Below are 12,060 nucleotides of genomic sequence, written 5' to 3' on the forward strand. Positions count from 1 at the left end.
AATTAATACAAATTAGCCACTAAATCAAAAATTAACGAACTGCTTTGAGATCGTGTTGGATGTTCAATGTCCAAAACATTGTCAGAACATTCCATGTGACTTCAGTGGTTAAAATGTAACCATACAAAGCTGCAAAAACACATTTGTGTGCCAAAACAACTTTAAGAAAAAAAACTGTTAAAAAAACTTTGATCACCTATATGACAGACGAGTCTTTGCATTGATCCTGAAGGGCCAGCCTGTACACCAGCTGGTGATTTCCTCCTGCAGCTTCTCCATGATGGACATCCAGCTTTATGCAGCTTCCGGCGCTTAGACTGCAGTTCTGCACAAGAAGTTTGGCCATAGGAGAAATAGTCACACCCAATTGAGCCTGGTTTCTCTCAAGGTTTTTTTTCCCTTCACTTTCGCCAATTGGTGAAGTTTGTTCCTCGCCGCTGTCGCCACTGGCTTGCATGGTTCAGGACTTGTGGAGTTGCGCATCGATGGATTTGCTTTTCAGTGTTTTAAACCACACTGAACTGAACTAAAGTGAACTTAAACTCTGAAAACTGGACTGACACTGTTTCAATTTACTATAATCTTCAATGTTAAGCTGCTTTGGCACAATCTACATTGTCAAAGCGCTATAGAAATATAGATGAATTGAACTGAATTAAATGTCTTCTGTATCAGATAATGGTGCACATTTACTATGAGCAATACAATGCTATGTGTGTTGCACTGCTGACTCTAATGCCAATATGCTTTATTGCCCATAGTAAATGTGCACACTGGTCTGATGTCGGAGACAATGCAAAGGTCAATAAAGTCATATTTACAGGTTTTGTATGACTACAGTTAAACCACTGAAGTCACATTAAATGGTTTGACAATGTTTTGAATATTTTGAATTTCTGAATGGAGGATGAAAGAGCTAAAATATCTTATTTTGTGTTTTGAAGATGAACGAAGGTTTCAGAAAAACATAAGGGTGAATAATTAATACCAGGATTTCATGTTTGGGTGAACTAACATTTTAATGTTTATATATGTTTATATATAATATTATTTCCTTCCTACATCACTAAGAAAATGAAATCTGAATGGTGCATTTTTCCACATGCTTGCAGAGAAAGGCTTACCAAAACAAAGTTGTTATTTTTTCCTGAGTTGATGGATGCACTAGGTGCCCGATTATTGCACTTAAACATGAAAAACATCCGATTTTCATGATACGTCCCCTTTAAAGGCTTTGTAAAATGAGTTAAAATTCAGCATGCGCTGGAGTGCTGTGAAATTGCATGAGGTGTTTTCTCTCATATTCAAGAGCAGGTGCTTGTCTCACACATCATCGTTTCTTCACACTCACACATTTTGACTGACAGTTAAATGCCAGAAATAGACGTCTCGCTAATCACAGACTGCAAACAGTGAGTCCTTCTGGAAGATTTATCTCACACCACTATCTGAAACAGACATCAGGCACTTCATTCAGAGAAATGCTTGCATTGCACAAAACAGCATTAGCCTTGTCTGATCTGGGGAGCTAGTGTTCTTTTGTCAGCCATTGTATTATTTAAAAACATCATAATTAAATAATTGTCTGACTCGGTGGTATGATTGAAATGGATTTGCGGTTGCATTAAAGAAAAAGAGAATTTAAGAGGGATTTATTTGCCTAGCAGTGGGAATTATAAAGTAAACTTTATCTCTAACTTCAAAAGCTCATGTATTAATTTGATTAGCAAATAATATAAATTTATTTAGTATACCATACATTATGAATGTGAAGTTAATGTGTTAGGATTGACTCATCTATCTATCTATCTATCTATCTATCTATCTATCTATCTATCTATCTATCTATCTATCTATCTATCTATCTATCTATCTATCTATCTATCTATCTATCTATCTATCTATCTATCTATCTATCTATCTATCTATCTATCTATCAACCTTTTTTGTAATATGATAAAATGTTGTTTTAATTGTCATTTATTTTGTTTAGTAATTAAAAAACTTTGTCAAAACTCAACAAAAAACCCTGAAAATATACATATTTATTTATATGAGCAATAAAACACGAGTAACAGTGCAATATGGTTATATATTGGCGCTGGTGGGAGGCGTGCGTTGTACAGTGATGATGCTATAAGTGTGATATTGCATTTACACACGGAGAGTCTAAAAATTATTTTGCGTGAGGAACTACTGTCTTCCGCCATTCCTTCACATCTGCAGCTGACATCAGAACAGCAGAAACTGTTGCTAATTTCACAGACGCCCCTTTAGAGCTAGTATTTGAATGATTCTCTAGCGTAATATCTAAATTAATGACAAAACAGGTGATTTTGCTCACATTTTAAGATTATAAGGCTGAACAGCATGAAATGCCATCAGTCTAGAGGCATTTCCCAGTATTTCTCTGTTGCAATCGGGAGATCACAATAATTAATCCTGAAAATGCCAAAACAAAGCAAATACTACCAGATTACTATGGTATAAATACAGCACTACAACATACAAAAGAGAGAGATCGACTTAGAATTTCACTTACCTGTTTTATAATGATTATTATAATGAGTTTTTCTTCTCTAAGGGCTTATTTTGCACTCTCTGTCGCCATGTTGTGGCTGAGTATTAACCGTCTTTGCTCTGCTCATTATAACAGGCCTATGGATGCCAATGCGCTGTATCTCCGAAATTACAAATATTTCAAATAGGCACTATTCATATAAATAAACATTCTTTTCGTCTTAGTTCATTCGCAAACGCCGGGAGAACATGCAAACTCCAAACAGAAACACCAACTGACCCAGCCAAGGCTCGAACCAGTGACCTTCTTGCTGTGAGGCGACATATATATATATATATATATATATAATTTTATTAATTTATTAATATTATTTTTGTAGTATAATAAAGATGCTATGCTGTGTGAATGGGGATTCAGAGATCTCAATTGTGTTTATTTGTTATAAAAAATAATATCACCATGAAACAACTCATTGCAGTAATGTGAATGTGGACGTTACAAAAAGGCTTCATTGCATTAACAGGAATATAAATCCTTTAACTGTTAAATGTTATATAAATAATTTAACATGCAAAAAATACAATATTACAGTAAAAAAGTCTGTAACATATTGCATGAAATGCAGTGAAATTAACAGGTATATGAATTGCCTGTTATTTTTTATGCAAAGTATAATTTCACATTTGATCTATTCTTTGTCACTGAGGTGAAATATAAGGTGGCCAAGGTTCACCCAGTTTCCTTATCACAAAAACATGAAATGAGTTGTCAAAGGGCCTCTGTAAGTTGACAGCTATTTTAAAAGAACATGTGCACTCCACCCTGAAGTTATGTTTAAAATACATCTTTGCTTTGCTTTGCTATGTGTGTGAGGTGTGACTGTGACGTTTCTCTGGAGCTCCGACAGTCGGTAAAGAACCACCCAACCCAGTTATGCATGCAGAACAGCATACCTAAAGGTCGCATTATTCTTCTGCTGTTTGCTCTTTGTTGACGTTTGACATTGAGACACAGTAGAGACTGAATGCACTAGCTCATCTGGTCTTACTGTACAAGTATCACACAAAATGTGCAGTTAAAGCAGGTGCTTAACTAAAAACCTGTAGATATAATTCTCAGCGTTATTTATTAAATATTCATTGGATTTACTAAAAATAAGTGGTTGCAAACAATTTTTATAGGCTGAATTTAAGCAAAAATTAAGTTGAACATTTTTAAATTCCATTTGTTTAAATTTAGAGCTGCACAGTGGCGCAGTGTGTAGCATGTTTGCCTCACAGCAAGAAGGTCGCTGGTTCGAGCCTCGGCTGAGTCATTTAGCACTTCTTTTTGGAGTTTGCATGTTCTCCCTGTGTTCGCGTGGGTTTCCTCCGGGTGCTCCGGTTTCGCCCACCGTCCAAAGACATGTGGTATAGGTGAATTGGGTAGGTTAGATTGTCCGTAGTGTATGTGTGTGAATGAGTGTGTATGGATGTTTCCCATTGATGGGTTGCAGCTGGAAGGGCATCCGCTTCGTGAAACATATGCTGGATAAGTTGGCGGTTCATTCCACTGTGGCGACCTCATATTAATAAACAAGCTAAAAAGAAAATGAAAGAATGAATGTTTAAATTCAGCTCATATAAATTGTTTGCAACCACTTACCTTAAAATAATGTAGTAAATCCAATAATAATTTTTTCAGTGCACTTATACAGTGATGGAAGAAATTCAGAGGCCCCCTGATCATTTCCAGTTACTCTGGATTTATTTATTGGATTTTTTTATTGCAAATGTTAATATTTGTGTAACTCTATAGAGGTTGCATAATATTAGGGTTATTCTTCACACGCATATATATATATATATATATATATATATATATATATATATATATATATATATATATATATATATATATCTGATAATATTTTTTCTTCTGGAGAAAGTCTTATTTGTTTTGGTTTTTTTGGCTAGAATAAAAGTGTTTTTTAATTTTTGAAAAACCATTTTAAGGTCAAAATGATTGGACCCCTTTAAGCTACTTTTTTTTTTCGATAAGTCTACAGAACAAACCATCATTATACATTAACTTGCCTAATTACCCTTAAGCTGCCTAGTTAACTTGTCTTGAAAAATATCTAGTAAAATATTAATTACTGTCATCATGGCAAAAAAAAAATATAATAAAATAAATAAAATAAATAAATATATATTATGTTTTACACCAGAAAAGCTAATAAATACACACACACAAACACACACACACACACACACACATATATATATATATATGTATATATGTATATATATATATATATATATATATATATATATATATATATACACATATATTTACACACACACCCACTCATATATATATATATATATATATATGAGTGGGTGTGTGTGTAAATATATGTGTGTATATATATATATATATGTGTGTGTGTGTGTGTGTGTGTGTGTGTGTGTGTGTATTTATTAGCTTTTCTGGTGTAAAACATTGTAACAACACCAATGATTTAACTTCAGCAGAGTAAAACAAGAGGTAACACTTTACAATAACAGTACATGAATTAAATAGAGATTTCCACAATCACCTCTGTAAAAAAACTAACAAATAATTGATTACAATATCATAATAATTAATGATATAAATATAATATACAAATATATAAACATAATAAACATTTTTTTACTGACTTCATCGTATGTTCAGATTTTTTGTGATTTAAATGTGGACAAAAAATGTCACATTTGCATATTCGTTTTTAGATTTTTTTGTTTGCAATTCTTAATCTGTCACAAGGGAAAGTATTCACTTGAGTGTCTTGCCTTAATAGAAAAGCCAATATTGTACTGTGCTGTATTCATAAGCATAAGCCTTTATGTGACTCTGAAAGACCACAGTGCATCATTAGAGGTCCGTCTGAGGTATTAATTCTGCTCTTCTGCAGGAGGCTGATGTGTTTTGTGGAGAGGCGCTGGAAGGATGTTCGGGTGGGGGATTTTGTGAAAGTGCTCTCTAATGAAATCATCCCAGCTGATATCCTGCTCCTGCACACGTCCGACCCCAATGGAGTGTGTCATATGGAGACTGCCAATCTGGATGGAGAAACCAACCTCAAGCAGAGGAAGGTGGTGCCAGGATTCTCTACTCTGGTAAGGGCAACGAGCATCAAAATACCTGTGCTGAAGATCATAAAGTTATGGTGTGCCCATTAAGATTTATAACAGATCAAAAAATAATAATAAATTAAATCTTGGCATTATTTTAAGACAAATAAGTATGCTCTCCCTGCCAAAACCTATTATTGTAACACCAAAATAGTTGCTGTAATTGGACTTTGGTGTTTTTAAAAATAATGCCAAAAAGTCATTATCATTTAAAAAAATAACCATTTTTATAATTAAAAAAAAAACATTTAAAAAAAAAATAAAAAGCTATCAAACATTAATCTAATATTTTTTATTTAATTAGTTTACAAATACAAAACAACTGTAATACTTTGAAATATAGATATAATATATATATATATATAATTTAGTAATAAATATAATTTAAAAATAATTTGTCTTTATTTCTATGATGGCAATTCAGAATTTCGCACACACAATCTCTCTGAACTCATTCTAAAATGTTGTTGTTTATTATTGTTATTATTATTATTATTATTATTATTATTATTATTATTATTATTATTATTATTATTATTATTATTATTATTATTATTATTATTATTATTATATTTTAGAATCAGTGTTGAAAACAGTTAAAGGTGCAGTATGTAAGATTGAAACCCAGTGGTTGAACTAGGTATTGCACTTCAAATTCAAAACACTTTTTCACCCGGCCCCTCTTTCAACGACTTCATGCAGAGTCAGGTTGCCAGATTGATAAGTGAGCATGCCTGACTATCGATCAAACACTACATGCAAGAACAAAAGAAAATGTTTTCCATGTTAAATTTGATCAAACCATCGCCTGAAATTTCTATTTTAGAAATGATTTCTATTTCTTGTGGCTGAACATCAGCATGAACTACAATGACAATGATCACCTCAGGTACAAACGATTGTTAAATTATGCCTATGTGAGTTTGAATATAATTTTAGGTAGCATTTATTCCCTAACTGAAAACAGCAGTACCACAGATCTTGAATATAAAATAAGCATATTTAAAAATGCTTCTTAGATCTGTGACTCAGTGAAAACCAACAACTATCAGTCACTCAGCATTGTACATTTATTAATGTTGAACAGGGTAATATGTATCATTTTGGTAATATTACCATTTTGTTGGAGTGCAGTAAGTGCACTATTCTGTGCTTCTGAATGACTATATTTAAATGTTTCTGTTTTGTTGTAGCTAGTGCAGACAGTCAAATTGCTTGTTGCTAGAATTTTGTCACGTTGCATGTTGTAAGGGCATGGTGTTAAAATGTAACCTGCTCAGCTAATGCTTAGGTTTTTAATATTTATATGGAAACACTTTATTTTGATGGTCCGTTATTAGTAGACTGTCTGCCTAATATCTGTTGATATGCTCCTTCAACAGACATTTAGCTGAATTTAGCAAATACATGTCAATTTACACTAACCCTAATCCCAACCTAACAGTCTACTAATAATCTCATGAGAATTAGTTGACATGTACATGCAATGTAACAAACGGACCATCAAAATAAAATGTGACGATTTATGTTATTTGCTTATTTAAAATGCACAATGTGGGTTTTTATAACTCTGAATCTGCATCTAATTTTTTTCTTTAACACTGAAATGAAATACGGTGCATTTTACACTAAGGCAACCCAGGGTGCTGAAATATAATTGTGCAAACTGGCAGTGGGTGGGTTATAGAGACCAAAACAAAAAGACAGACATTCCGACACAGAATGCACATTTTTAAAGGAGAATTTTAATATTGTTTTTCAAATAAACAAGTGTGTTCACTTAACATGTTTCTTAAATATCTGCAAACATATTATGGCATTTTTATTCTTTATAAGTGTTTAAAAAAAACTTACATGCAGCACCATTAAAGGGACACTTCACCCTACACTTGTTTCAATCTTGAGATTTCTTTTCTTCTTGAGTTTGCTTTTATTTTCCAAAAAGCCACCTTTTGTTTTCAGACTTTCATGTTTGACAGCATCTGACGTGTCATGCAGGTCTACTGACTCAGCTCACAAACTTCCTGAAGCACAACTCATTATGACTAAGCCCAGTGTCATTGACAACAGTAAAGTATGTGATTGTGTAATAGATAACTAACAACTCCCGTACACCTACATTCCTATCATTCACATCTGAGCAACACACAAAACACTGCTGACTGTCTTTAATTTGTGCAGACAAGGCTTGTTGATGTTTGTTTTTGTCTGGACTGCTCAGGTTGTCACGCTGTTTTCTGTCAATCGGCAGTTCTTGTTGGACAACTCTGTTCAAATTACTGAATGATGTGAAAAAATGAGGATAAACATGTCGGAGGAGGAAGAAACAGCTAAAATATACTGACTGTATGATTTCCTTTCATGTGTTTTAGGGTGAACCGTTTCAACCTCAGACATTTGAAAGCACAGTTGTGTGTGAAAACCCCAACAACAACCTCAACCTGTTCAAAGGTTTCATGTGAGTTTCTGAAATCAATTTCACTCAATTTCATGCACGATTAACTACATCACGACTCCATCGTGACTGCCTCTTTTGTCAGATCCACACCAATGAACAGCGTTTGTTTGGCCTTCACATGTCATTCTCTAATCAGGGAAATTGCATCAACTCTCTGATGCGTCACAACGGAAAACATGACATTTTTTTTTTATAAAAAACAAATATGTAACCATTAGCAATATGTCCACTGCAATGGAAAATAATAACAGTTTCAGAGGTCACGGCATCAGCTCCTTCATCAGCCATGTTGAATTTAAATTGGTAAAAAAAATAACCACAATATTCAAGGGAATCGGTTAGGGTCATACATGTAAGAACAATATATATTCTTCAGTTCTTTATATACAGTAAAAAAGGCAACAATGAAAAATAACAATAATGATATGCTATAAATAAAATGGTTGTCATACCAAATTCCTAGTGTTAATCAGAAGCTGGAAACACTTGCCCAGCCTGTGAGTTGTTCTGATTGGTCCACTGCTTTGGAACTGACATATGTGCGTTTCATGTTAAATATGAAAGGAAACGCATGCTGAAATATTACCGAGAGCTGTATATCCGTTAGGAAAATTGACCGCACAGCAGTCCTGGTTTATCTGTTATTTCTCTCTATAATGTAAAGCCTATAATGCATAAGCCAACTGCTATGTATGAGAGACTCTGGTTTATATTTGGGAATGATGTCTGTGGGTGTCACCATTCAAAATGGTGAATCACCATTCGCAGCTTTTTGCTTATAATGTCTTATTGCTCAGTGTCATAAATTAACATAAGGACGCATGACAGCTGAGCGGGACTGTACAAAATAAAGCGTGAAACTCTTACCAATGTGACGAGAGTTTTATCGCTCGTGACTTGTTTTAGCTCTTTTGGTCGTTTAGATACTTTGCCATGTGAAAGCAAACTGCACCAAGAACAAAGTGCAACAGTGTAACAATTTTAATCCCTATTTTGGAACAAAAGAATCGATCCACAGGTGTGAAAGCACCCTTAAAGGGAATGGGAGATAAGACTCTGATTGGTTTAATGCATATTATGTTCAAAACACACTAATAGCTCATTAAGGGAATAAGTCCTGTTAGACCTTGCGCCGAGGCGCAAACTGTATTTTTCTGTCCCTAATATAGAAAAAGTGGATTCGGACACGCCCTTAATGCTTTTGCGCCATGCACTTTAGACTTTGCACCCAAATCGTAAAATAGAGCCCTTTGTCTATAATATTTTTTTCCTTGCTGTTCTGTGAATGAAATCACTTATATTTAAATCTTTTTTATTTTTCAGGATTCAGTTCAGTTTAGATTTGAGTAAAAAGCACATAGAACATTAATATTATCAATAATAAATTCATTTGACAATAAAGAGCCATATTAAATGTTTTCTTTTTATAATTTTTCACTCTGTGGAATAAAAACAATAAAATAGTAACCTTTTACCTGACAATTCAGATTTTTTTTCTCACAATTTAGACTGTAAATTACATAATTTATACTTTTCAGAGTCTCACAGTTTTCTTCTGAGCCAAAAAACTCTTTTGATTATACCATGAAATTCAGAGTTTATATAAAAAATATATATGTTAATATATATTAAAATATAAGAATATATATATAGAAAATATATATAAAAAAATATTTTTCTTTAAAAAAATGTTGAAATATAGAATTTAAAGTTAAAAATATTTTAAGACGTTTTTTGTCACATTATACAATAAATAACATTTTTACAACAGGATTCTACATTTTCAGCATTGGCTCATTCACAGGGCTCTATTCACGTAGGTCATATATGTAAATCTACCTGAAGGGTTATAAATATTCCTTATACTTGCACGGTTGCAAAGTTTCCCCACACATCCAGGCCATGAAGTAGGCTGGAAAACAGATTTGTCCCCATTTTTTTCATCCCGTTGCAGCCATATTAACTGGGTTATCATCATGGCAAGAGATGATTCTGATGTTCCCAAGCATTATAAAGCTCTTATCCTGCGCCTCTATTGAAAGACGGGCTCGTACCTCACGTGGCACACACACACACACACACATACACACACACTCAGAGGTAATTAGTCTGTGTGACTGAGGAAGATGCTGTGTTTGATGTGGCAGAGAAAGGCCTGATAAGAGGAGAAGCGGCTTCGGAATCGACAGTCTTCTGCTGCGCGGCTGCACTGTCAGAAATACTGATGACGCCGCTGGAATAGTGGTGTACGCAGGTATATTTCACCACCACATTTTTGCGTTATGGTTCATACTGTACTGTTGGTTCACAGGGGAGTTCCTAAAATACACTACTAATGTACTTAAAGCTGCTGCAGTATGGGACTCCTAATAAACAACATTTATATTATGAGCTAGTAAATCATGAGTCCACCTTCCAAAGTGTGCTTTTGTGTTATGCTGAATTGCTACAGTGCGCTGTAATAAGTGTTTATATTGGGACTAATTTAGATCTGTTAGGTTGATCTGCAGTATTTTTGTGACGCAAATAATATTCTGCACTGTATATAAACCAAGTGAAGAAGCTTCATCTACTGTACAGTGTTCTTCTGCAAGAAGCTTTTGGTTTTATTTATTAAAGTGCCCCTATTATGGATTATAAAAGGTTTACATTTTAGTTTTGGGAGTCCTCAACAATATAGGAAGATATACCTGCAAGATAAAAAAACAACTACACTTGCATTGTATTATTATAATATACATTCTTTTTTACTTAAATATCCCAATGACTCCCATATGTTTTGTTCAGTGATCTATTTTTCCAAAGCACTCATTTGCATGATGCTAATCTGCAGTGATTGGTCTGATGACCCAGTCTGTTGTGATTGGTCGACTGCATCCAGCTCGAGTCGGAAATGAATTGATAAAGCACTGCAGTTTGTACACCATTGCTCTATACTTCTTTATAAATAACAACAACAACAAACATTCAGTATTAATAGACACATTTCTGCGCAGTGGCAAAGATTGAACTATTTTGAACTTTGACTGTGATACATGTGTGAGATTGTCGAAGGTGCCCTCTGCTCGTTGTGTGCTTTGGTCGACGCAACCTATTTCAAGATTTCCCAGTTCTAAGCACAAAACAAGTGGGTGGGCAATGTTTCACTTAGAGATCAGCACGAAACAGCTAAAGGATTCATTTGGAGAGCGACTCATTGAGGCAGAAACTTTATACACAGTGAACTTTCAGATTTAAAAATGCAGCAGTGTTTTTATTCTTAGAGATGTGTTACACTGCATGAAAGATCATTTAAAAAAATCATAATGGGGCACTTTATAGCACCAAAAGCTACATACTGTAGCTTTAATTACCTACAGAATTGTTTTGTTTTAAACAGATATTTTTAATCATAAGAACATTAAACTATAGTATTTACTGTAATTTACTGTCAATTGAAGCTATGGTGCTAATAATTATCATATGTATACTCGTTTTACAATGGATATACAGTAGATGTTTTTGAAAAAGTTGCTTTTATTAAACTTTATGATAGTTTAAAGGGATATATTGTCTGTGTTGTTGTATATTACGGTACAATAAACTACCATAATAAACTACCAGTACATTTTCTGTTATTTTGCAAACTTATTTCACTATATATTTTTTTCTTATATACACTATATTCATGTTTATTTATATAGCGCTTTTTAACAATATATTATTTTTTATGCATTATATATTATTTCAAACTACTGTAATGCATATTCCCATAATGCAATTCAGAACCGTAAATAAATGCAAAAATAAATATGAATCACAAATACAACCACTGTTATTTAACAGGTTTTTTTAAGTGTGTAATAATATTTCAGTTTGTGTTTGAGATTAGATAAACACATCTGTAAAGAATTTTTGTGTGTCTCAGATCCATTTGGTCTTAA

General features: G+C 33.5%; 1 protein-coding gene across 1 annotated transcript in view; it reads left to right on the forward strand.

Moving 5' to 3' along the window:
- The window catches only part of atp10b (ATPase phospholipid transporting 10B), a 69,289-nt gene that overhangs the window by 14,109 nt on the left and 43,120 nt on the right, over positions 1-12,060 (forward strand). The window contains exons 2-4 of the mRNA XM_056472587.1: positions 5,460-5,664; positions 8,052-8,137; positions 10,285-10,391. Coding sequence (XP_056328562.1) covers positions 5,460-5,664; positions 8,052-8,137; positions 10,285-10,391 — 398 coding nt within the window. The remainder of the gene's footprint in view (positions 1-5,459; positions 5,665-8,051; positions 8,138-10,284; positions 10,392-12,060) is intronic.

The sequence above is a fragment of the Danio aesculapii genome, chromosome 14 (genome assembly GCF_903798145.1).
Source record: "Danio aesculapii chromosome 14, fDanAes4.1, whole genome shotgun sequence".
Lineage (NCBI taxonomy): Eukaryota > Metazoa > Chordata > Actinopteri > Cypriniformes > Danionidae > Danio > Danio aesculapii.